The sequence below is a fragment of the Poecilia reticulata genome, linkage group LG18 (assembly GCF_000633615.1).
Source record: "Poecilia reticulata strain Guanapo linkage group LG18, Guppy_female_1.0+MT, whole genome shotgun sequence".
Taxonomy (NCBI): domain Eukaryota; kingdom Metazoa; phylum Chordata; class Actinopteri; order Cyprinodontiformes; family Poeciliidae; genus Poecilia; species Poecilia reticulata.
The window spans coordinates 3,033,730-3,060,275 of NC_024348.1; the positions used below are offsets into that span (position 1 = coordinate 3,033,730).

Below are 26,546 nucleotides of genomic sequence, written 5' to 3' on the forward strand. Positions count from 1 at the left end.
AGAGGAAGCCCTGGGGCTGAAAGGTAAATCTCAGCTGAATTGTGTGATCCTTTTTTTTTTTTGTTGTTGTTGCTTTAAAGTTTTGAAGACCTGAGAAACTCTGTGACGTTTTTCCCAGTATTATAATGTCTTAAAAAAAGTTCCATTCTAATTAATTTATTATTTTGTAATAACCCACTGCTTAATGCAATTTTATAAGGTCTGATTAGACTGGGATCATGTGTTCACGCAAGTTGTCACTCAACAAACGGCAGTGTATACCAAAAGCAGTTATGTGCTGACCTTATATATGAATATGTACTTAGAGATTAAAGCAGTTCCCACAGTGGCTTAGCACCTGTTTTTCCAGCTGACACCCTTATGAAGTTAGTGGAAAGAAAGATAAACAGGGCAAAGCTTGAAGCAAACAAGGGCCACAGTGATGATCCAGTATTTATTTAAACTTTGATATTCTCTGCAGTGGTTCACATGTTCAAAGTAAAAAAAAAATAAAATAAAATCCCTCGAGTAACTGGATGACGGCATGCGCATTGATGTTCTTTTACCCTCCCATATTTATCCTCAATGTCATACCGCCCTCCAAGGGAAAAACTAAAATCCAGATCAGGAAGATCTTCTGAAACGCAACGATATTTGGAATAAAAAAATAATTCATAGCTCAGTGAATTCTACCAGCCACCTGCAGTTCCCAGCTATGCACAGCAGGGAGAGCTTTTCCTCAATAAATCGACAGTGAGCCGTTCAACGGCTCTCGCCTTTGAGGTGATTAGGATCAGTGCTTTGTCACAAACTGCTTAAAGATTTGACCCAAAGATCTCGAACTCGGGGGAAGCAGCCATATATGCAGCAGGAAAGCTGTGTAACATGGAGGAAAATAATACTTAAATTTCCACAAAGAAAAAGCAAAACACATTTTCATATTCCCTTTGGCACACCCCTATGAGGGAAGTAACAGAACCCAACAACACTTAAAACATATCGCAACCAAATGTTAAAACCAACAGTCCACAGACAATAAAAATAAAGGAAAATACATGTTTGGTTCTGTCAGAGTATCAAAGTAGTAAAGATAACGTCACATTCCTCTTGTAAAGGCATAATTCTGTTGCTGCTATCAAAAGAGCCACATTGGCAGAGAACTCTCCCAGAGCAGCTTGTAGACAGAAATGTCCATGTTTACATTCATTATTGTGTAGAGTATACCTCCATATGCGAGCAATAGGCAACTCCACATGTAACAGACTTTATTGGACCTTTTGCTTCTTTGTAATCGCATACTCAATTTTGTCCAATACCAGAAGGAGTCAAGTGCCATGTTTTGTACTGACCGAGCGTTGATTCGTACCCACCAGGGGGACGTTACCCGCTTCAAAACTGATGATTTAAAGAGTGTTTTTAGAATCTGCTCACAGCCTTTTGAAAGGAAACGTGGCTATGTGCTATCAGTGAAGACTTTCTTTCCTGTGGTTTGATCCGTGATCAAACCACATGATAGAACCATGTCACAGCTGGTTTATACAGGAATAAGAACACCAGTCTGTGACAGTGGGGGGGTAAAGTCTTCTTGAAAACCATCTAATTGAATTAAATTATAAGTGCCATTCAAGAGTTTTTGTGACTTTATACTTTATAATTTTAAAACCAACAGAACTACAAAAGGAAGTAAACTAAATTTCATTGGGTACAAATGTGGCAAGTTGGTAAAGGGGGGAACTGACTTGGAGCTCATTGTGTTTCATGCGCTTTTATGCTTTCAATATATACAATGTTAATTTTCATTAAAAACATGTAGAAGTTTGGTGTACTTCACTTCTTTTCACAGTATCCATGAGTGAAAAAGCATGACATGTGGAGTTTTTAAATTTGCAAAGTTACAGGACACAACCGACCTTACGTGTGGAAACGTCTGAACTTTAAAAGGAAAAAAACTTTTTGACTCTCACTTTAATAAAACACAGTCTAATGGACGTAAATCAGTCCGTATGTTGTGAAAATGTACATGAGACATATTTTCTTGTCTTAATGCCTGAGATGAATGCAGACTGAGAAAGACTCAGAGACAATACAGAGGTATGCATGTTTCAGGTGTGGCCAGACACTCGCACAACTTCTGGATCAGTTCCCAAACAGTTGTGCGTACGCGAATTTGTCACATGCACGGTTACTCTTCCACCAAGCACCACCGGCTCAGCAATACGCCCTCACTTCGCTGGTGTTGCAATCGACTCCTCTGATTTACATACTTTCCCACACAGTTGTTCTTTTTGGTACTCCTCCCGCATTTCCTGGTTTCCACTTATATGAAATGCTTCAGGTGTATACGCACAAGGTTTCTCAGCTGTGTTCACCTGTCAGCTGAACCCACTTAAAACAACAAGGTATTGCAAAAGCTGACACAGCTGCAACGACTGGGAAATTAGTCATATTTTCTGTTTTCAATGCGACTGATCTCTGAGCGTCCATGTAGAGATCAGTAGTCGTTCTTCTTGAGTGAAGTCAGTTTCCATACTGAGCAGAAAGTAAAAGATGCTTTTTCTGGGTGACTTGTGTCCAACAGCACAACTGCCCAGTTTTGGTGTTTCACCTAAGGTTCTGCTGCTTACCGGCTAAACAATCTGGGCCTTGTGGACGTATGAAGTGTGGGGGTTATGATTGTGAGGCTGAGGGCTCATCCTGTTCTTTGAGAAATTCGAGCTGGAGGCGACGCTATCCTGGTCGTCAGGATGCTCCTGACTGGCAGGGCCGCCCAGTCCTTCGTCGATCTCATCCTCGTCGTAAGTTACTTGTGGATATGTGCAGCTTATGGGAGGGGGCTGGTAGTTCCTGATGGCGCTTCCTGAATGGGAACCCCCCTCTGTTGGGATGACAGCATTGCCGTTCATCTGTCTTACGATCTCCGTTGAGCGGACCACAGGATATGTCGGTTGAAGCAGAGGAGGAAGCAACCGAGGGTCCTGCTGCAATGGCAGAACAGAGACGATCACTAGTCCCATTATCATCAGGCAAATATGCAAGAGGTTAGTAAGCTGGGTGAGAAGTTTTCCATAACTTGGTAGATGCAAGCTTAGACATGCCGCAGGCAGCATGAGACACTTACCAAGGACATGTTGCTGTTTCTCACATATTGCTCTATTCTAAGCCGGGTTTCACTGTCCCGATCCATAGGCCTGTCCCTCCCCCTCCGGGAGTTGCTGTAGATGGACGGTCTGCCTAGAGAGTCATACGCAGGAGCCCCTCCTCCGCGCCCACCTGAGACAGTTGATCTGCTGTCACGGCAACGGGCCTGCTCCTGTAAAAGCAGAAAAACATGCTCTTTTTTAACATGAACAGATGAACTTATCAGCTGCATAGTTAGTAATGTTTCCTGGTTGTGTGATAAGGTGAGTTTGCTCAGAGCTATGAATATGCAAAGCTATATTTCTGTCCCAGCCAGGATGTTTTACAATTATATTGTGACTTTATCTGTTTCAGGGTCCTGCAAAGGCACTCATGCCCCTGAACATTTTCACATTCTATGGCTACACTGGATTGCTAAAGTCAGTAAAACAACAAGGTTTATTTCAATAAAATACATTAAAATAAATATTAAAAAGGAAGCAAATAGAGGATGCAGCCTTCTAATCAACTGTCTGAAACACACAGAAGAGCCCACACCGAAAAATCCTGAAATATTATCCTTCTGCCATGACACAACATCTAAACAGCAGTGCTTCTATTCTTCCTTTCAGAGAGGATGTTAGCATGGTATGAAGCTAATGGGTGATATACTCTTGATAGGAAGCTTATGGGTGATATAATTTATTTGTTAAGATGCTAGGAAGCTAGTGGCTCTGACATTGCCTTGGTTTTATTTCTCTTAAACCAAATCAAATCTAGCTATCACCACCTTAAACCTGTGGGTTAAGGTGGATGTTAAAACATAGCGGTTTGCTTCTTTAGCTAAACAAAGCCTCTTGTGTTTCCTGAGCTGTACTTGTCAGGAAGTTTCTCTGCAGTTTGCAGCCCATCTACAATCTATGCGACGCTTGGACATGATCGACTTTGGTAGTGACGTCAACATAAAAAGTGTTTAGCTCTTCTCATCAGGTTAAACATGCACTCAAAGTGAAACCGGTTTTTTTCCTGTTGTCAGAGGATTATCATTCCAAAACATTAGGAGACGAAGTGAGTTTGCCATTTAAATTTCAAACTTTCCCATTCACTGATGGGTCTCTGCATCACCAGAGGCACAGAACTCAGAAAAATTTTCAAAATCCAATCCTCCAGCACAGAGGTTCTCCATTTTTCCGAGGTGTGTGGTCCATACTAGTTTGCCATCGTTTCATCTTATTTATTAGTCATACGTAGTGTCAACATCTGACCAAATTACACTAAGTGTAGGTTGAGTCACACCAAACCAGTAGATGGAAATGAGCCTACTTCAAATGTTGTTTCGTTTGTTTTTGTGATGTTTTAAAAGTTTGAACAACATTTGTAGAAATTGGAGCTAAGTTATATCTTTGACTAGTAACCAGTGACTTTTTGAATCTATTAGGCTTACATTATCAGACAGTGTTTTCATACTTCAAAATCAACAGCCAAATTACTTGTCTACAAGTAGTTTAGAGAGGAGTGAGGATGTAAAGCCAAAGAGCCCAAACGTCCCAAGAAATTGCCGTCTGAAAGGTCTTTGGTTATACATTGTGTTACTGTTGATGACAAAGTCTGAGACGCACTACATTCAGATCGGAAATGCTGAACTTCAGAACTTAGCCGCGCGGCATCTGGACAGTAAAGCCTCAGTCCCAGGCCCCGGCCTTGCATGCAGATTTACATTGACCTGTAGACTGACCCCGAGGGATGACAGGCTGTTCCTCAGGGTTCCCTCCACCTTCAGAGGGTGGTGTTCCTCAAGCTGCATGAAAAGAAACACTCGTTAAAACGGGTGGAGAAAAAATGACAACTAATAAGAGGTCTGCTGAAAATGTAGTGATTTCAGCACATAAAAGACTAACTTCTAGTAACACCTCTCTGGCATCAGTGCTGACAGAGTTCACCCTCCTGAACGAAGCTTGTCTGGACAGAGTGCTTATTTGCTCTCTGGAAAGATATGAGATGGGAAAACAACCTTTAGCCGAGGTTTTAATACTGCATCACATATAGATAATGTATATAAAACTAGATTCAAATTTGTTCATCTTTCTTCACATTGGCTCACACATTCTGTGACTGTATTTTCTGTCAAAACTGCTTCATGGCTTTTAACTTGTTTTCATTCATGCATATTTTATCGATTTGCCCTCTGGAAATGATCATCTGAATCTGATTTCATCTAATCTTGATTAAAAAAAACAAAAAAAAAAACAATCTTGTACTTTTTCTGAGTCAACTCCTTCTTCAGCTTCTTGTTCTTGCGTTGGTGGTGACAAGCGAGGACGAAGAAGGTGACGAGCATGAGAACCAGCAAGCCGGCCGCCGTGCCTCCCACGATGATGAATATCATCCACTTATCAGGAACACAACAAGCTGTGGAAGCACAACGCTCAGATTAATGCCGTTCACACACAGATTCCTCATGGATTCTCACAGTTTGCATTAGAGTGAAGGGTCATTCTGTCAGCTACCTCCTAAAGTGATGGTCACAGTATCCTTATCTACACCCTCTGAGTTATTCACCAAGCACTGATAGGTGCCGGAGTCGTTGGTGTTAAGGGGTCGCTCAAAGACGAGTCTCCCATCGGGGTGGGAAACTGCACCACTAGGAAGCTGTCCACCTAATCTGGAGGCAAAACAAAAAAAAAATTCAGCTGCATCATGTAACTTTTATAAAGAATATGTTATTTTTAAATATTTGTTAATACTGTCACCATGTTGTCACCGGTCTCAGTTTGATATGAGACCAATAATTTGTAAAAACACTGATCTCCTCCTGCACCTGCTCCCTGAACTGCTATTCACCTCTGAAGAAATACACTGCTCCCGTTCAAAAACAACACTCCGTCTCATGTATTTGCTGCTAAATGCGCTAATGGCAGAAAAACAACTTTTAGCCGTTCTTCTGCTGTTGTCAGGAGCAACGCTAACTAGGCGCAGCATTTACAACAGGATCTGCCTACATGGAAAAACTGTAACGGTAGCAGAGAGTCGGGGGAGAGGGGCAGCGGTATGAGCAGCGCCACACGAGATTGAGATTAACAGCACTAAGACCTGCCTCTGATTGGTTGTTTCTAGTTAGCATTCAGAGAAGGCAGAGGAGCTCGAGTTTTTTCACAGATTATCGGTGTCATACCATACTGTCACAACATAGTCAGAGTTACAATAAGTTAAAACATTTTTTGATAACATTACGTACTGCAGCCTTAATTGCACTCTACAAATCAAGAAAGGAATTATTGATGAGATAAAATCCCAGTTCCAACTCACTACCAGCCATGTTGGAAATGTTGAGCAGATGAGAGCAAAATTATTCAACAGTTCTTTCTGTGGATTGCTTGTTTTGTTTAGTTTTTAAAAAAAAATAATTTCCATGATGAAACATAGTGGTGGTGGCAGCATCATGTTATGGCAATGCTTTTCTTTACAAGGGTCTGGGAAGCTGATCAGAGTTGTTGGCAGGATGGATAAGTGCAATGCCGGAAAAGAACTTTATAGGTTTTTAAAACCAGTAATGCTACATTGGGCCACACACTATATACTGTTAAAAAAAAGAAACAAATACAGAACAACAAAAGATTTCAGAAGGGCACTTCTTTTGTCCAAAGGAAAAATGTTGGGTGCTGCAGCCCCACCTAGAGTCCATCTGAGCGCGTCCCTGTTTGGCAACAAGCAAACAGGAAAGCTCAGCACATAAAGATGAAAGATCATGACGTTTAATTGTTCTGACAGCTTCGCACCCAATCTTAACAGTATTCTTATTTTTTAGAAGAGAGGGCGTGAGGCAAAATAGGCATTTGTTCAGCTAAGCACCCAGACCAGCTGGGTGACTCACGAGTTCAGCATCTGTGAAGGGAGTTGCCCCACTGTAGTTGTTGTTTTGAATGCATTTCATTCACTTTACATAGATTAAAGTTTCATCATAACTTATTATCAACTTATTATCTCTCAAAACACACTCACATGCGCGTCCCCACTGCTATACACAAAACACAAAGCTTGCTGGGCTAGAAAACACGCTTGAACTACCTAATAAGACTTTGGCAAGAAATGTAAGATGGTAGAAATATGCCAAATGAAAATACTTAAGGGGTAGTTTAGAAATTTTGAAGTCAGATTCTGCTAAAAGGTAATAAGTGGATAATACAGGTACATTAAAAATATATTATCATTAGATACATAATTCTGTGAACAAACAGATTCTTCAGCCATGACATTTTGTGGTTATATTGCTCGTCTTCTGGACATCTGTCCAATCAGCAGCTATCGGTTATTCACAACAACCAATGATTGAGTGACAGTGCCATGAACATCCAGACTCTAAATCATAGGAATGTAATGAGGCATAATATTAAAGCTTTTGAAACCATAATATTAACAGAATGATTCTAATAACCGACCTAAGTCTGCCCTTAATAAGCCAGAGTTCAGTCAATCCGGGCCTGGATCGGACTACGTCAGAGTCAACGCTGAGCTAGCAAAACAGCCCAAGCTTGGTTGTTTTTAGCCCAGACGTTTCCAGGTAGGCGCCATTCCACGAGGCTAACGAGTTAGCTTTCACACAAAGCTCATTTATTTCACAGCGCTCCGTGTCACGAATCAGAAAGAGGAACTTGCTGTTTTTACATCTGCATCTAGCACGTCAGAGTGATAGCATCACTCTCACAGCTTATCAGACATATCCACCAACTTCATTTCCTCTTCACCACACCCCCACCACTAATGGCTAACTCCACCTCACTTCTCTGCTCCTGGTTCACCTCTCTCATTTCTGCTCATCCCTTTCCCTTTTTCATTTGAACCCTCCCCCCCCCACCTCTTCTTCGTTCCCCCTTCTTCGTGTGAAACTGTCTCATCTGTCTGCTTTCGGCACAAGCCACAACACGACACTGTGACACAAGCTATTACTTCACCTGCTGCCACTTACTCCCAACAGGTTTGCCTGCCGCTGCGGCTGTTGTGTGAGTAAGAAGAGGTTGAATGTAACAACAGATTTTGGGTGCAGATTCACTTCCCAGTGTGTCTGAGTGATCGGTATGCGTACGGTAAGCGTTACTCACAAAAACACCTTTACAATAGGTCTTTCCATGACTAACAGCAATTAATAAGCATATCATCATCATCATTAAGTCTGCAGCAGCTCACAGAAACACCTAGCAGTCCTTATTGTACTTCTGAAGCAGAGAAATCTATTCTTTCTGTATTTTTTGTCTTGCAGGCCCAGCTGTCAGCTTTCATTATTTAATAGGAGCCGTGACTCTTTCTGTTTGCAGAACACATTTTTCTAGTCGCGCCACGCCCTGAGAATATTTAATGCAGCAGGCGGTGGATCTGAGAAATACTTCTCAAATGAAACCCAAAGTTGGCTTTAGTTTTGGCCTGTGAGTTCAACATGCGTACTGATTGTTGATTAGTATTAGGGCAGCACAAACTCACAGTTGGTTTTTAACAATTCAAGAGGAAATGGTGAAACTCGCTGAGCAGATCTCTTCCTGCTCTGGAGCGTCAGGGTGCAGCACGTTGCAGAAATATTCACAACTCTAGTATCTTTTCAAACTTTCTCAGCTTAAAAGCATGAATTTAAATGTCTTACTTAGATTTTATATGGTAGGCCAACAAGCAAAGCACAACCGCAAAACTTTTGCCCTTACTTTTTTACTGTCAGACGGTTGCTATGATGCGTAACTGGGGCAACAAGGTGTTGTACAGCTGGGAGCAGCTGATTAGCATCTCTAAAGCTCAAATAATACCTAAACTACTCTTACATCAATCATAAAGGGCAAGGTTCAAATCCCCAGTTCCAACGTCTCTCTGCTTGCCTTTCTAACCAAACCACCACATAGAGATTTAACGAAGGGCAGCGAAAGCAAATGAAATGCCAGTGGTGGGCACTGCTACCTACAAAGTTAGTTGCGCTAACCCTAAAGCGCTACACCAACACATTATTTAGCAGAAGCTAGCGCTGAAGTGGCAGACCAACATGTTGATGTAGCACTTCACCAACATGTTAGCAGACGCTAACGTTATAACGCTAAATTCAATTCAAATTATATCACTCCTTGAAAGACTACAACCTTCAAGCACCCATTTAATTTTGACATATTCCGTAATGCCCAGGTTGTTGTATTTATGTTAATATCTTGTCAACTACTGTCCATGTTTTATTTTGTCCTCGTATGTTTCTTGTTTGAAATAAAGTTCCTGGGGGGTTGAAGGGAAGAATGTAGATGAAATGAAGCTGCTACAGTTCAAAATATGAGCACAAATATAAACGTCTTACTACTTGAAAAATTCATAAGTCAATAACAAAGACTTCAACACAGATGTTGAACATTTTTCAACTGCACAGCCAAGTAAAGAACTGCTTTTGAACTCATCTGGAAAAATCAAATGAGGGGAAGCTAAGAGCTCTAGTTTTCAAAGTTAGCAAAAATGCTAAATCGCTAACTAAAAAGTTAGCTCTGCTATTTATAGCACATTAGTAGATTACCGGAAGTGTGTCCATCACTGTGAGCTGGATTAGCACTGCAGGTGACATCCAGAACATGCTACTGTGATTTTCCTGTGTCGACTCTGCTATCCGGACGCTAAGTTGTTAGCATGTCATGTCAGTTGAGCATCAGACTGACAAGATTTCCTTCCTGCCCACAGCACCGCCATCCATAACAACTCTTTGAAGACACTTGGACAATATGAGTTATGAGAACATTTATTTTCTCTTTGGTATATCTGAAGTATTTGTAATTGAATTGAATTTAAAAAAAAAAAACTGGTGTAATTTGGTGACACTTTCTGATGTCTAAAGAGTGGTGGAGTCCCTTAATAAATTAGGTGGCATTGAAGGTAAATTGCATGAGATCACTAGTAACCAAGGGTTGCAGTATAAAACAACAACAACCTCTGAATCTGTTGATGCTGTGCACTGCTCAGTCTTTCCTTTTTGGCCACTATGCAAAATGATATCTATACTGAGAAATTAACACTGCACATCCACCTGAACACGTTAGTATCATAGGGAGACATGGTGTTAGCAGCATCATGTTAATCAGGAACTTGTCAGGCTTGTTGGCACGATTGGATCTAAATACAGAACATTACTTTAACAAAGCATGCTAGAGGCCATTTAGTTTGAGTAAATCTCAGCTTTTTTTTTTTTTGTACAAAAAATGGGCAAAAATTTCAGCCTGGATGAGGAAAGCTGTTCTAGACCATCACAAAATAGATAAGTTAACAAAGTGTCAACTTAAACATTTGCGCATTACACTTTTCATCTTTTTTTTCTTATTTTGTAAAATCTTCTTAAAAAGCCTGGAATTATTTTTTCTTCCCCTGCAAAATAATGTGTTACTATGTGCTGCTTGGCACGTTATCTTAAAATGCATTTAAGTTTGTAGCAACAAAATGTGAAAAAGTTCAAGGAGGATCGATGATAGTTTTGCAAAGCACTGTGACATCAGCAATCACCTGAGAGAAGTAACCTGTGTAAAAGGCACAAGTGACATATTTTGTAGTCTATCATTCCCACATTATATCACCAAACAAATCAACAAACATCTTAGACCAACTTTCAAGCATGGTAGAGTAGAAGTGTAATATGGGTTTTATTTCACAATCATTCGAGTTCACCATAAACTCCTCTGTACACCTGTACTCCAGTCAAATCTGTCCATGATCCCAAAATGTTCTTTTCAAATCTTTTTTTTTTCTTTTTTTGCGCGTGTGGTCCGATGTAGCATTTTCTAGATTTAAAAGCCTACTCTACGACTCCCTCAGCATTTCTGTAATTTTCCCTGCCTAAAACTACCTGTAATAAATGTCAGACCAGCCAGCCAGCAGATGCCCCCCAAAAACACTGACCCCAACCACAGACTAACATTGTAGTATGATTGAACAGCCTACAGGAAAAATTTAACTGTACAGAGAACTAGGAGGTGGGGGCAGATGAAGAACACCCCACGTCTAATGGGTATTTTACATCTAAAATGACCGGGTAGTATCAGTAAATATTACCTACATCCTGGGAACAACCTAATTGCAACCTCAACAAACATCCCAATTAAATTCACAACATAACAGGCCAAAAATAATTTGCACGTTTGCTCTGCAAGTATTAACAGAAGCACCAGCGACCAGACACATCAGACGGTTAGTCATGCAGTTCCTAGACAACCAGAGGGCTAGGTGAGTTTGTTGTACCTGGTCCAAGTACGGGTTGGTTCAGGGCTTCCTTCATGTTTGCACGTCAGGGCAGCGTTCTCCATACCGACAGACCATTGTTCACTGTAGCCAGACACTTCAGCATTTGGAGGAACTGAAAGAAAGAGAAGCCATTTTCAGGCTCTGATCATTTAAGTCAATATAAGAGGGTTGTGCTTGCCTTTCTCTCTACTAGTGATAGTGTAATCTGAAATGATGTAAATAGCAACAACTGATTCACTGCATGTATACTCACAGTGCACCACCAGTCGGTTTTCGATCTTGCGCGGACTGCCATATTCTGGATGCTGAACCAGGCAGTCCAGCTTCTTTCCATTCATACTCCTCAGAGGGTGCAGAGAGAAGTGTATGGAGACAACCCCCTTGTCAGAGATCAGTTTGCTAGCTTTACCATTCAGTTCTGTGTCCCAGGAGAGTTCAGGAAGTGGGACGGCCACAGAGCGGCAGGAGGCCACCACCTTATAGGAATCGCCCTCCTTTACAACCACAGGATCCAAGGAGCTGATGGGAATGGCTGGAAGGAGGATTGTTACATGAGTTTATCAGAAAGAGGACAGCTAGTGCAGGTTCAAGACTATATATTGCAATTAATCTATTCCACAAAAAATAAAAACACTCAGACCCATAGATCTGACCTTATTTTTCTGTCCTACTTTTAGTTCGTTGACCATGTACAAATAAACTGTACATGGTCAACTAACTAACATCTGTACATGGTTCAATCCAGTTAATTTCAACTCAGTTGAGATTTAAGTTAATTGAACTGAATTTAACTTAACTTAGTCTGATTGAATTAAACAGAATCAAATTGAACTGAATTGAATAAACATGAGTTGAGTTGAACTGAATTCTGATCAATTTAACTTAATTGAACTGAATTGAAGTGAATTAGGTTACATTGAACTGAACTAAATTAAACTGATTTGAAACACGTTTAATTTAATTTAATTTAACCAAACTCGACTGTTAAATTGAAATGCACACAATTCATTTTAACTACATTGAACTGAACAAAGTTGAATTGAATTAAACTGAAATCAACTGAATTAAATTCAATCAGAACCATTTGGATATTTTTCTATTTTTATTATTATCATCACTTCTTATTCCAATGAGTAAAAACAGGTCAGATTATCTTTGTTATTAAAAGTTGTTTAAAGATCTGAAACATAGAAGCATAACAAACACAACATGTCTAGCTACTATGGGTTCTGACGCCCATGTCCACAGAAATTTTGAATCCATCTATAAAAAATCTGTGGCAGCCTGATCTAGCTGACATCTAATTGCAATCATATGCAATACTAATGGGTGTGTAGCTAGGCAATATGAGGTTTTATTAACCTGAGGCAGAGTGACTTCCCACACCATTGAAACACAAGATTAATATGCAATAGTGGGATAGAGCCAACCAGTATCACTTGAGTACCCTAACTAAGAGGAAAGGTCGTAACATATATAAGAGAACAATAGAACTATGCAGTTTTTCTTCTGTTTTAGAGACATACAAAATATTTATATACCTAAACTAAAGTGAACAATTAGGTTGCATTTGTTGTTCATTACTTATATTGGGTTAGTTTTTACCCACATTACATCAGATTTCTGAGAGATTACTCACTCCACACGGTGAGATGCATCTCTTTGTCAATGCTCCCAGATGGGAAAAGAGTGATCTGACAGAGGTAATCGCCTTCATCGGAGGGCTTTGTGCTGGTGATGACCAGAGCCGAGTCCGCTATGGGTTGATTGCTCTTGAAGTGCACGCGGCCTTGCCACTTCTCGGACGCTGCACAGAGAGTGGAAAGTGAAAGAGGTCAGAGAGTTAAAGAGACATTTAAGGAAGGAAGTGACTGAAAAAAGTCCAGTGAGTTCAGAATAGACCTCCACGGTCTGACCTGCACGGCTTTCATTCACAGCATTTTGGTAGTTAAAATGTTAAGGCAAAACAGCAAAATAATTTTTAGTCAGCTTTATTTAAACATAGAGTCACAGTTCTGAGCCATCTTGCTTACTTGGTCAAACAAACAAGAGAGCAAGATAAGCTATAGAAATAATGTCAGTCTGAAGAGAGGGGAAGTAGATCAACGACATCTGTCAAACTGTAAGTAGCAGATAAAGTAGAAAGGGTAGAAAAACAACATATATAATCACAAGGCAATTCCAACTTACTATACTGGCCATCGGTCATGTGTACAGCAATCATCTGCTCCTTGTTCTCATCAAGGCCTATCTTATACCAGGTGACCTGCACCACCTTCTCTCCGTTCAGCTCGTACGGGCAGGGCAGGTCGGTCTCTTTCTCCTCCAGAGTCGTTAAGGAAACCTTTGATGGAGCATCTTCAGACTGTCCCTGTATCCCCATCACTGAAACACAAAGGTTGGGAAAAGATGAAGATAATCATTGTTGTGCCACAAAAGAGGACACAGACCCCTTTCAGCTTATTCAGATTTTGTCATGTTACAAATAAAAACTCCAGTCTATCACCTTGTGATGTTTTGTGATAGACCAAGACAAAGAAGTGCATAATTATGAAGTGGAAGTAAAAGGGTGCATTGTTTTTTCAAATAAAAATCTGAAAAGTGAAGCACATTGCTTGTATTCAGCCCTCTCTATTCTGAGTATCCTAAATAAAATCAGCGTCTACATAATTACAGAATCTTTCCATCTTTCTGGATGGAGTTTGCATGTTTTCCCCATGGATGCGTGGGTTCTCTCCAGGTAATCTGGCGTCTTCCCACAGTCCAAAATCATGACTCTTTATTGGTCTCAAATTATCCTTAAGCATGAATGCTTGTCCACATCGTGAGGGGCCAATCGAGGTGGCTCAGGCACCTGGTTAGGATGCCTCCTGGTCACCTCAATGGTGAGGTGTTCCTGGCATATCCCACCAGGAGGAGACCCAAAGGAAGACCCACCTTCGGATTCCCCCAGCGGAACTTGCCTGAGTGGCAGAGGAGAGGAAGTCCGGGTATAAAACCGTTCACCAGTGGCTCTTTGGACCCTCAATGGTTCCAAGTAACCTTCGATAAAACGTCATAAAGAACCACCAGGTTTTGTGAAAATAGTTATAAAATCTAATTGCAGGTATTAGAAATGTTCTGTTTTTATGAAATAATTTCCTTGAAATTCCACAACCAAAAGTACCAGCAGACTAATTTTTTTTTTTTTTTTTTGCAGTTTGTCTGGGCGTTGAGTGGATTAGTGGGTAGAGTGCGCACCATGTGTAGAGTCTATAGCCCTCAACGCAGTTGTCCTAGGTTCGTTTCCTGGTCTCAAGCCAATTGCTCTCTCTTCCCTATATAATGTAAAAGATCAACCTCCACCTCCATTTGACTTCTTTCCAGCAAAGACGTTTTACACACATCTGCAGTTATATTTCAACTGAGCCACCAGCGATAGCACAGCTAAATCAGAAAGTTATTTCACCTCATAGACAAACAAGTCTGCTATGTTTTATGATTTTCTTTATTTTCAGATCTAAAAATAGAAATAAATGATGCCTCCTTAAAATGAAACATCTTCTTAAGCAGATAAGTATCTAAAATTATAAGTTGTCTATCATTAAATGAGTTTCATTAAATAAACCAACAAGGCCTCTAACTCTTAAATAAAATCCTGTGCAAACAATTGCCTCAGTGGGATTTGTTCCACTGTTTCTGACGCCATTAGCCCATTTTCTATGTGATGTTTCTAAGATCAACAAAACACATAAAACACCATCAGACTTTGTACGTGAAATGAACGACCGAGGAAAGAAAAACAAAGAAGGAAAACAGGATGTCTACCAAGCATGCTGAGTACCAGCAAAGATATGTCACTTAACTAGTTGCTCAGGATGGGTTTTCAAAGCAAACTCTCTGAGGTTCCCTCAGCGTCCGGACACCACAGTCACAGGGGCCTCTGAGCAAAATTTACACACAATGGCCTTGTGTATTAGGTGTCTAACACTCACAACACACATAGTCAGAGCTGTGATGTTGAACTCTGAAACCTGAATTTAATAGTTGAGGTGCACCTGCCTGTTTGCACCTGTCAGGAGGTTTCGTTTTTCCTGGCACGCTGCAGTGGAGCTGAATTTGCAGATACAGAAAAAGCTCATTGTTTGCTTTGTGACAGCTGTAATTCCAGAGGTGATGTTGACAACCTGCTCTCTGATTCTGTTCATCTGATAAGGCACGTGGCAAAACAAAAAGATAAAAGCAACACACAGGAGATGCCATTATAATTATGCTATTTATTTCAACATGGCAGACTGGTGAGTGGATCAGAGCTGAATTACAGACTTGCTGTTTGCTTGTATTTTTAGACAACCTGCTTCTATCTCTAGTTTCACTTCTATATGACATAACTAACAGTTTCCCCTCCTCCAATGCAGAAATGCAAACATTTCTACATCAACCACCTGGAAGCCCAGACCCCATCGCTGAAGGTCGTAGAATCTGATCCTGACACTGGTTCATCAGTCGGTGTGCAGCTGACGGCCGTTGGTGCCGACCCTGAGGCAAACACAACTGCTAAATTGCTTTCTGCAATCCAGACCATGAGGAAGAGAGCTGTACGAGAAGCAACTCAGCGTGAAGGTTTAGACTGAACGTTGACAGGTAATAATTAGGAGAAAGCTAATACAACTTGTTCAATCTTGGCGGGGTGGAGTGAGGGGCGGGGGGGAGCAGCCGAGTATGTTCTCTCTATAATGCAGAGAACTTTAAGAAGGAGGAAGGACAACAGAGTAAAAGCTCTTTTTTGTTTTTTGGCTAGATTAGATGATTTAATGACTGTTGTTTTACCTGCAGGTTAGCTGAGGCTCAGCACATTGCTGTTTGTATTATAACATATCAACCTCTGTAGTGTAGCCTGGTATGCTAGCAGTGCTAGCTAGCAGTGCTGCTCATTTTAAAACCCTCAGCGCCTTACTTTGTCCTCCCAAAAAACAATCTGACAGCCACCACTAATCGATCGCCAACAATAACATTTTTGCTGTTGTTGGTGTAGGAGTGTTTCTGGGCACAGAGCGGTAAAGTGGCTGGCCTTGGTAGCTAACTGTGTGTAGGGTGTGGTATTTTTTTAAGGAACTGGTTTACACTGCAGTTGTTTTGCTACAACTGGCCACCAGAAACACATAGTTTGGATTTTGAAAAGGATTAGAATCAATGCTAAGAGCATTTTCTCCATTCATCTCTCCAAATGTCATTTTCTTATATGTTAATTTTAATCTCATTTTATTTTATTTTATTTTATTTTTTTATCTTTTGTAGACCTTTGAGATCTCAAGATAAAATGGCATTATAAATAAAACATACTATTATTATTTTTATTTTTATTCCTGACTGCAGTCAATTCAGTTATTATCCTAAAATAGCATTAATGTTGTCATAACTCATTTCTTCAGAGTTGTATTGCATGATGATGCTTTGAGAAGGAGCAATCTCCAGTAGAAATCAGTCTCGCAATGAATCTGTAGAGGCCTCTGACTGAAGGCTGTTAATGGGACAGTCTCATGGCTGTCAGCTAACAGCTCAATGTCTGGATAGCAGAGAAAATATTCCACAATAACATGTCCTGGATGACTCCATCAGTTGTTAGCAAGAAATGCTAATCCACCTCATTTGCTTTTGCCACTTTTTAAAACTGTCTGGCCATTAGGTTAGAAAGCCGGGCAGAGAGATGTTGGAGTCGGGGCTATGAGATTGCTTGAACTTCCTCCTCTCTCTGCATCCATAAAGCCTCCTCTCAACTCCTCTGGGGTTAAGGGTCGTAGTTCAGGTGTCAGTTTGAGCTTTTTTGAAATGCTAATCAGCTCCTCCTAGCTGTAAAAACAATGTCTTGTCAGCAATGTTGCACATCATGGCAACTTCCAGAAAGTAAAATAGTAAGAGCAAAAATCCTATCAGTTGCACAGAATCCAAAACCAGAGGGATTAAAAAAAGCAACGTCTTAATCAAATAAAGTTTTTTTCAAGACAAAAATCTTAAAAAAAAAAAAAAAAGAAGAAGAACTAATAAGAACTTACAGAGCCACCATTCTAAAATTGGTATCTCAAAAACTGTTGCCAAAAAACAGTTTTGGCAACAGTTTCATCGATACTTTTCGATATCCAGGTAAATGCTTCTTTTGCCTCCATAATATTGCAGCTGCAGTATTATGGAGGCAATATTTACAATGAGCCAAGAATCCAATCCCATTGATCAGTGTAATTAAGGCTGGGACTGGGCTGGACGTCTGCTGCAAGGTAAGGAGAGGGTGGAGCCCAACTTCCTCCAACAGATGATCCACCTTGTAAACAATAACACGTCAGAACGTTTTAGATCTGTAGCAGTACAGTTAATAAAGCAGCTAAACAGGCTGATATACAAAATCAGAGGCCATTTATGAGGTCATCAAGGTGCAGCACTAATTATATTATTAAAGGTGTAAAAATTGACATTATTCACGTAGGAATGTTTGTCCTCCATTCACACGCACAAAGCATGCAAATCATCAGGACATATGAATAAGATGATCATTGTAGTAGAGTGGCATAAAAAAAATATTTTTTTTTAAAACACTGATACTCATCCAAATGCAGATATATTTTAGGTATGTTTTCTCTGTAATGGTTTTGTTTATTTTTATTAACTAGGACTGTTGAAAACTCAAACACCAATCAAATGAGTGCTGCAGTTTTATCTCAACATAGAGTAGAAGGCATAGAGAAAACTACTGTAGGGACACATCAATCCACCACCATTAAGGACAATATCTTAATAATTTATAGCCCTTACATAACTGATCCAGCGACTGCTGAGTGCTTGCAGAGTGGATGGTTTGAGGAGAACCAATGATTATGACGTTATTGCTGCTCCTAGCATGCTAGGATGATGACAGAAAACACAGGTTGCTTTATTAGTGGGTGACAATACCTGCTTCGTGATTCAAAAATATTTTTATTGTTGGCCACAAACTTGTTGATCCTAATCAACTGTCCTGGAAGTGTTTTTTTCACCAGTGGTGGGCAGACTCTGGCTAATATGCTATTAGCCAGAGTTTACCTGGCTAATAGCTATTAGCACTTGCTAATGTGCTAATGGCGGAGCTAATTTTTCAGTTAGGGCTTCAGTTATTTGGCTAACTTTAAAAAACATTTAGCAAACCTAGCTTCCCCTCATTTAATTAACCACCATATCACTTGGCTGTTTTGTTATATTTCTGTTGAATAAATTTTGACATTCAAGTTTTCATCATTGACTGTTTAGAAATGTTCTAGTAGTTACATGTTTATGCTCATGCGTGCTTTCTGACTAAACCAATCAATTAATTAGGCAAAATCAGCAGTAACATCAGCAACACTCTCTAATCATAAAACTGGAACCATGAGTGAAAGATGTGTTCTAATCACTTCCTGAAACGCAATTGTCCAATAACAAATTTGACCCTATTGAGGTCAATTTACAATGTTATAAGACATGTTGTGCCATTAAAACACAATAAGTATCAACATGGCTGGAATTAGGATTTTAACTTCTGCTAAATACGATGTTGGTGTAATGCTTCAATGTCAGCAAAACTAATGTAAATGGTAAGTGCTTTAGGGTTAGCTAGCAGAGCCCACCACTGATTTCTACTACAAAAGACGTTAGCTTTCAGTGCTTTGCTTCATCAAAATAACTTCGGAGGATCTTCAGAGTTAACAGGATTATCATTAACCTTTCAAGAAGTGGCAAGAGAACAGCCATTGTTAAGAAGGACATAAAAAGTCCTGCCCACAGAATCCCACGAGTCTCATCAGACATGCGGCAACATAAGGAACAGTTAAAGCTATAACGTTGACACATTTACCTAAAATACAAGAGGCGGAAAACTGCTGTTGGTCTATCACATCACTATCCGAACAAAACACAATAAAGTTTGTGGTTCCAGATGTGAATTAGCTTTAATTAAGTCTTGTGCAACAGTTGGTTCTAACACTGTGTGTGGGACAGTGTAATGAGTTGGGAAGGATGTGATTCATGCGTTTACCATCAGTGTGTTGAGAGACTAAGTTTGCGTTTGCGTGTGTGTGGTTTGAATGTTTGTGACCCTGGATGAGGTCTGGGCCTTACTGTGGAATCTGCCTGCACTGCATTACTGGAATAACCCTCAGCCTCTCCTGGCTTCATGGATGGAAAGCCGATCTTTTTTCCCATAGGTGTCACAATCATATCTATCATCACAAGGATTGTTGTTGACTTCATTACGTTTCCAAACAACCGCCTGTTGACAGATCATGGCGTGCCAAGAAGTTTCGCACTGTAGAAATAGAGTGGGCCGCTGGGGGGTGTAGCGACCTTTTGACCTGTGGCATTTTAAGGCTTAACTCATACAAAGAAGAAGGGTTCATGCAGTTCCTAAACTTCGGTAGGTAGATTGGTCAACAACAACCTGTTTTTCCTGATCTATCAGAGTTCACCTCCAGTGTTTTCCACAAGGCCTGCTCTGACTGGCATAAAACAAAACCTCTACACTAGAAATCCAGACTTGGCATATCACAACCTGAAAACAACCTTACTCTGTAATCAACACAAATGTTTGTGACTTCATGAGGAGCCTTCAAAGCACTTTCATACCATCCAGGCTTTGTTTATCATCATAATATTCAGTCACATCCATGTGTTGTAAAAAAAAAAATTCATCTTACCGAAGATCTGGAGCCCAAGGAGACCCAATGAGAATCTGTAGAGCAGAGATGTCATCCTCCTTTGGCGTTACTGCTAACTGTGCACAAGCCGGGACGCCGTCAGCACGGCTATGAAGCTCATCGGTCCAGGTGTAGGATCCAAAATTAGTGGGCAGCCATCATGCCTCCCAGTGAGTGATCATCCTCAAGAATGGTCTACTCTGGGAAGATCCTGGTCCTGTCAATAGAGCCGTGGTCCTCGGGGTAGAGTGTGGTAGGGATTCTGTCCAGGAGTGAAGTTAAGCCATCAGGTTGGTCGTGTGGTGAAAGAAGGTGCAGCCTTTGCCTGTTTGGGATACACCTGTTTGCGCTCTGCCTCTCACTCCCTCCCTCTCTATGCTTCTCTCTCTCACACACACACACACGCACSCACCCACGCACACACACACACACACACTGAAAAACTCACTTTTCTGGTTTAGTGAAGGCATCATGACAGTTATTTTCTCGTCTTTACTTGCTCGGCTCAGAGGAGAGGCAGGTGAATAAGCATGCCCGAGAAAACCTGTTTGAACCTCATCCCAATGACACAGAGCGCGGATCATAACAGCCAGGCTGAGACCGAAACTGGAGGGGCCTCCTCCCTCTGGAGGAAACCAATGACCCCTTTAAGTTGAAGAGGTATAATCCTAAACGTAAAGGTCACAATGGCCTGTAACTGAGAAAAAAGACATGAACTAATCTCCCCACATTAAGTGTTTTTATTCTCACAGTAATGGTTGAAAGCTGAACGAATGTAATCTCCCTGTTCACTTTCTGAATAAGTAGGGCAATATTCTCTGGTACATTTACTTTGACATAACCACAAACTCAACGGACGCCTATTTATGTCACTGTGGTGAAGAGCAACTCAAACGTTGCTCTTCACCACACCAGTAAACATTATTACTGTTATTAAACGGTAATATTGTTTAGCGTCATAAAATTCTGACTTTCCTTATTAGGTTAGATATCACCTAAAGTTGCTTAAATCTGAATATTGTCATCTGTCTGTGGAGTTCCTCAGGGATTGGTGCTTGGGCCAGTTCCTTTTCGTTACACATGTTACTTTTGGGGGCTGGTGCTTCAGTGACAACTTAACCGCCATCTGCCTTACTAGTGTGAGATTTGTTTTTTAGGCACAGCTTGAACATTATGTATATATACATATTTCAAATCAATAAGCACCCGTCCTCTGATGCAGATGTTTAAAAGTGTTCAACGCCCTACAGGCTGGTTTCTCTAACAGTCAACAGAACCAAGTACAGCAATGCAACAGCGCAGAATACGACCATAAGAAAATCATCTCTACTTCTACATGTAGTCACTGATGAATGACAGAAATTATTTTAAGAGAATCTATCTGTACAACATAATTTTTTTTTAAATGTGCTATTTTTTTGTTACGTCGTTGACACACAGTTGTTCCACATAAACGCTGTCGATTAAAACTGAAGGCGTTAATGTCTACTTATATGGCACTAAAAAATAAAACTCATTGGGTGATGTACCTTAGACGTCTACACTTGGAATGACAGTAAATATCACAAAAAGATTTGCAAATGAGTTATTTTGACAGCTTTCGCCATAGTCTATGTGTAACGTATTGATTTTTAAGGATGGGGTAAATCAGAAACCTCTTTCTGCACAAGAAATGTCGATTAGAGTCCATTTGTAGACTTGTAAAATGTAAGGTTATAATTATAATGATCATGACCAAGTTTAAAACAGTTTAATTCTCAAACTGTAAATTTAATATATATATTTTATATGAATAAATTATTAAAAACTACAAATGTTGGTAAAACATAGTTGTGTTAGTTAAATACAAAGTCAACTCCTCAAATCTGTACTCAGATCCTAATTTTCAGCTTTGGTTTTAAAATAGGCTTTTATTTTGAAAGCAGTGGCCAGGTGTTTTTCAGGTTTGGGTATAAGCTGAGTGGAATGGTTCAAGACGTTGAATTTTGAGGCGTTCCAGTTGACATCTCCAACTTAGAACTCCAAATATTTTAACATCATATCCATATATCTGACCAAAGCTAAAGCTGTGTCCACGTTTAATCTTATTTATATGAAAATCCCCTGGCAGGAAATGATTGTTTTCAGAAATTTGTGGTAAAGAAAAATTTAAAGATTTAAAAAGTTCTGATTGAGGGTTAAATAAAGAGACGGAGGTGCCGTATTTCTAAACGAGAAGTTCTTTAATATGAATATGCGTGCAAAACAAAGTCTCATGCGTACATGTAACAGCTTCAGACAGGTGAAGGAGATGCCATCACTGACACCATGTGGTGTAATGGAAATACTGCTCAGTATGATCACATTTCTTACATATGTTCTCCCCCCCTTATAATTCTCTGTTTGTCAAATTATGGCATACAAAAATAAAACAATAATAGCACAAATAGAAGGAAAGTACATGCAATTTGTCAAATTTACAAAAATAGTAAAGAATGAAATTTCCATCAGCGTGTTTTGGTCCTGAAATCTACACAAAATATAAAACCTCTCACTGCAATCCTATTTTTATTTTCACACTTAAGCGTTTAAATGCATCTTCAGGACATCAGTAGTCAAAATAAAATGTTAAATATGTGCTAGAGGACAGGAAGAGTATCTCATACAGAAAGCCGCATCACTTCTTCTTTTCTATCTCTTCCTCCTCAACTTCTAGTCGATTCAACAAAAGCAAAATGGGGAAACGAGCGCTGGTATAAAAAAGCAGAGTGTGACATGTGTTATGTTTAAATACAAAAGAAAAAAAAACAAGACAGTTGCTGCGGCCGGGTGAGATCACTTCTTCATGCCGATGGTTTCGTATGTGTCCTGCTTGTGAGGAGTCAGACCCTGAAGGAGGGGAGAGGAGGACATATATTTATATCCACATGAATAATGTGAAGCTTCAGCTTAACGCGGCGCGGTTCTCTGAAACTCACCGTGTAGATGCCCTCTTCCACATTCTGACAGGAAAAAAGACGAGAAAGAGATTAGAGACAAAATAGTCATTGTGATACAAAAAACCCCAGAAATAAACGGGAACTGGAAGAGTGACTCAAACTAGCAATTCAAGTTTTTAAAGTAAAACCAAACAGAGGCCGAGCTCTGTCCTAAAATGACATGCAGCACGTTCTCAGTGGGCTGAGCTGAAAGGTGGACAGGATGTTGACTTTATTCTCCTCCAGCCAGCCGGCTGCTCAGTGGTCACAGCCACTGCAGAGAGGAGACTCAGTATTAGCACAACTCACCACGAAACAAACTCTTTCACACTGCCTAACACACACACACACACACACGCACACACGGTTGATGCTGTGTGCTCATTTCCTTCTTCACGTCCAAAACCTCAGCCTCAGCATGTGTCCACTGAGGTTAGCCTCAACAGAAACTCAACTTCTTTTTCGTCGACTGAAACGCCACTTTTTGCTGCAGCGCGATGCGCTCCACGCACACGGTTCACACAGCGGCTCCCGTTTTAGTCGAGCAGTCACTCTTACCTGCTTTGACTTTCCTTTTCCGTCGCTGGCCTCTCTGGCGTTGTAGATCTGTCAACGATATACAGAGAAAAACATAGACCTCTGAAGCTGCAGGTAGATTCATTTGCAGTAAATACATGATGTTATCAAGATAAAAAAAAAACGTGCAAAAGCGTATAGTTCCAACCAGTGTTGTAGTCAAGTCCACCTAACCCGAGACCAAGACAAGACCAAAACCAGAGTGTATCGAGACTGTGACAAGACCAAGACTTTTCGGGTCCGATACCAAGTCAAGACCAAGACCGAGAGAAGTCGAGACCGAGTCAAGACCAAGACCAGCGCCCCATGATACCTGGTTCCAACTCTAAGCCTTTATTGAGATTTTATGTTAGACGAAACATAAGGTACAGTCCAATTATGGAGTAACAAAAAAGTATTTTTCACAAATAAAAATGTGGAAAATGTTGTTTTACATTCAGTTTAAATATATGTATATGTATTTAAAAAAAGTCCACCGAATGATCCTGCCACCGCCTTGGGAATGGTTTGTTCAGGTAATGTAGATTTTCAGCCATGCAGGGAACATTGCATTTAGGCAGAAAAGTTCCACTTCTGTGTCAAACTGTAAACAGAACTTTTTTTTATGGATTTATTTTAATAAATCTTCTGGACTGCCCTCCATCTAGACATATTGCTTTAACCCGTCTAGAAAATGTGGGTTTTTTTACCTTCACTTTGCTCATTAATATTCTCCTTCAGGTGTTACATTTCTTCAATGGTGGGCACTTTTATGCTAATGTGCTAATAGCAGAGCCAATTTTTCTTGCTAACTTTAGCTTTTTTTAAAAATTCAAACATAAAGGAACAACCTTTTTTTAAAAATAATAATAAATAAAAATAAGATATAAACATAAACACAATGTCTAGAGTATCACAGAACATGTGTCGAAATTACATTTTTGAGTTGTAGTCCTTCAAGGCTAAATACAGTTTGAATTTAAGTTTAGTATTAGCTTCTGCTAAATACTGTGTTGGTGCAGCACATTAGCATTAGCTTCTGCGTCATATGTAGGTAAAGCACTGTAGCGTTATCTTCTGCTAAATACCATGTTGGTGTAGTGCCTTAGCATTAGCAGCGCTAATGTTTATGATTACTGTTAACTTTAGTTAGTGGTTACCTTCCCTGAATTTCATGTTATTGACACAGACATTAAAATATATATCTATGTATAGATGGTATTTTTCTTCCATACTTAACTTGGAAGCGTTTTGTTACACTACGGTCTGTTTAACATTAATGAGAAAGAAAGATTTGTGTGGGTGCGAACCTTGACCCTGCAGTAGAGCGCGGTCAGAATGATGCCGTACAGGAAAAGAATCCCATCCAGAACGTAGCAGATCTCTGGCTCCGAGAGAGCAGCTGGAGGACGAGACGACAGACAGCAGAACGTTAGAAGAAGAAAGCCTGCAGCGGACTTCCACTTTTACACACCGTGTGTGACTATAGCTGGTCTCTATGATGATGATGTGTTAGTGTGGAGTCATTTACAAAACTACCTCATTAGGCAACAGCCTAAATGTTTGTACCATTGTGAATTGTGAAAGGTGCGACAGTGGCGGCCATTACAACGTCACAAACAGCGCGAGACTGTTTGGAATATCTTGATAGGAACAGAGAGAATATAAACGAACTGCTAGATTTATACTATATCGGCTTTTTCAAACAACGTACAGAAGACTGTATAGTTACGCACACTTAATGAAAACACCTCTTTGTTTGGCTGTCCTTTTTTAGATTAATTGGGGAATACCAGCATTATTTGTATTTCCTAATTGCCCCAATAACGAGTTTTTTTTTTTTTACACATTACCTGATTTTGTTTAGTATTTGTCGGGACAGGTTTTAAACTGTGACTTGAGTCAAATATTTTCAGAAGCTTTGGACTACAGTTTGTTGTAGTTTTATCTCCAAACAGAACTTGCGTTAGGGTTTTAGGCGGCTTCACTCGCACCAGAACTTTTTCACCCCACAGAACATGGTGCGGTCAGCCTTATAACTGCACAGTCCGAATCGTGTTGCTTCTCCTTTTTTCAGTCTAAATCAGTGTTTCTCAACCTTTTTTGGCCCAGCCCCCCCCCCCAGCCTTTATCCAGGTCCCTCACCGCCCCCCACCAAAGAATTTGTACTACTTGCTACTTGCACTGACAATTATTTTATTATTAATGTTACTATCATTATTGTAGATGTTTTGAATCGGCGCACCGATTATGTTTTCCTGTACACTTCAGCGCGCCTTACGCTCCTTCACTTCGCGCACATAACGGGGTAAATGTAGTGAGTTTTGCGCTAAACGTGGCGTCTGGAGGAGGGGCGCTGGGGGGGTGGGGGGGGTATGTTACGCTCCTTCATAGGGGCGCCGATTTATGTTTTCGCATCCATCTGAATAATGTGTAGTTGCGCCCCTGCCCATGACACTTCAACAATATTATTTTACCTTTTATCTGGAAATAGTGTCCTTTTATTCTTGCCATACAGTCTCTGTATTAATTATTGCTCGAAAGGTCTTGCCATACCAGTTTATTCCTCTGTATTTACTTTAGTTTCTTAGTTTATTCTTGCATTTTGTTCTTCATTCATTTCCRTTTAGTTTCATTTGATTAGTATTATCCTCTCTTGGTTTATTGCTWTGTCCACTTTAGTTTCTTTCTTGTTGCTACATTTATTTTATCGTTTATTGACCATCAGTAATTTTCACTCATCACCTGCTGCGCCTCCTAATCGTCATGTGTTTCACATCATGTGTTGATTTTTCACTGTTCAGCGTCGGATTCTCTGTTTATAATTCACATCTAGTTCGTCGCTCCGTTTTGCCCGCTTCTCATGTTTCAGAGTTTTGCGCAATGTGCGCGGCGGTTGTTTGTTTTGTTTTTTTGTTTTTACTCCCTAAGGTGCAGGGCGGTCGGGAAACATCGATGGGGGGAAAGGCAGACTGACATAAACCTTTTAAAACAACAGAAACAATTTCTGCATTCTGATTATTGAAAT

General features: G+C 40.2%; 2 protein-coding genes across 5 annotated transcripts in view; both read right to left on the reverse strand.

Annotated features, from left to right (window-relative positions):
• Positions 1–419: 419 nt before the first annotated feature.
• Positions 420–20,336, reverse strand: LOC103480171 (nectin-4-like). 4 transcript variants are annotated; one of them, XM_008435039.1, is made up of 11 exons: positions 20,007–20,336; positions 13,522–13,716; positions 12,971–13,138; positions 11,585–11,863; positions 11,329–11,443; positions 5,604–5,758; positions 5,355–5,505; positions 5,007–5,079; positions 4,832–4,894; positions 3,098–3,289; positions 420–2,957 (listed from the first exon to the last, which is right to left on the reverse strand). In XM_008435039.1, the coding sequence occupies exons 1-11, from the start codon at positions 20,059–20,061 to the stop codon at positions 2,607–2,609; spliced, it is 1,797 nt and encodes a 598-aa protein (XP_008433261.1). In that variant the 5' UTR covers positions 20,062–20,336; the 3' UTR covers positions 420–2,606. The 4 variants fall into 4 exon arrangements, with proteins under 4 accessions (XP_008433261.1, XP_008433259.1, XP_008433260.1 ...); XM_008435037.1 differs by having other exon boundaries at positions 4,814–4,894; XM_008435038.1 differs by having other exon boundaries at positions 4,995–5,079.
• A 1,870-nt stretch (positions 20,337–22,206) lies between these two features.
• The window catches only part of fcer1g (Fc epsilon receptor IgFc epsilon receptor Ig), a 9,368-nt gene continuing 5,028 nt past the window's right edge, over positions 22,207–26,546 (reverse strand). Inside the window, exons 2-5 of the mRNA XM_008435035.2 lie at positions 24,829–24,920; positions 23,522–23,569; positions 22,964–22,987; positions 22,207–22,874 (exon numbers count right to left, since the gene is read on the reverse strand). Coding sequence (XP_008433257.1) covers positions 22,821–22,874; positions 22,964–22,987; positions 23,522–23,569; positions 24,829–24,920 — 218 coding nt within the window. The 3' untranslated portion in view covers positions 22,207–22,820. The remainder of the gene's footprint in view (positions 22,875–22,963; positions 22,988–23,521; positions 23,570–24,828; positions 24,921–26,546) is intronic.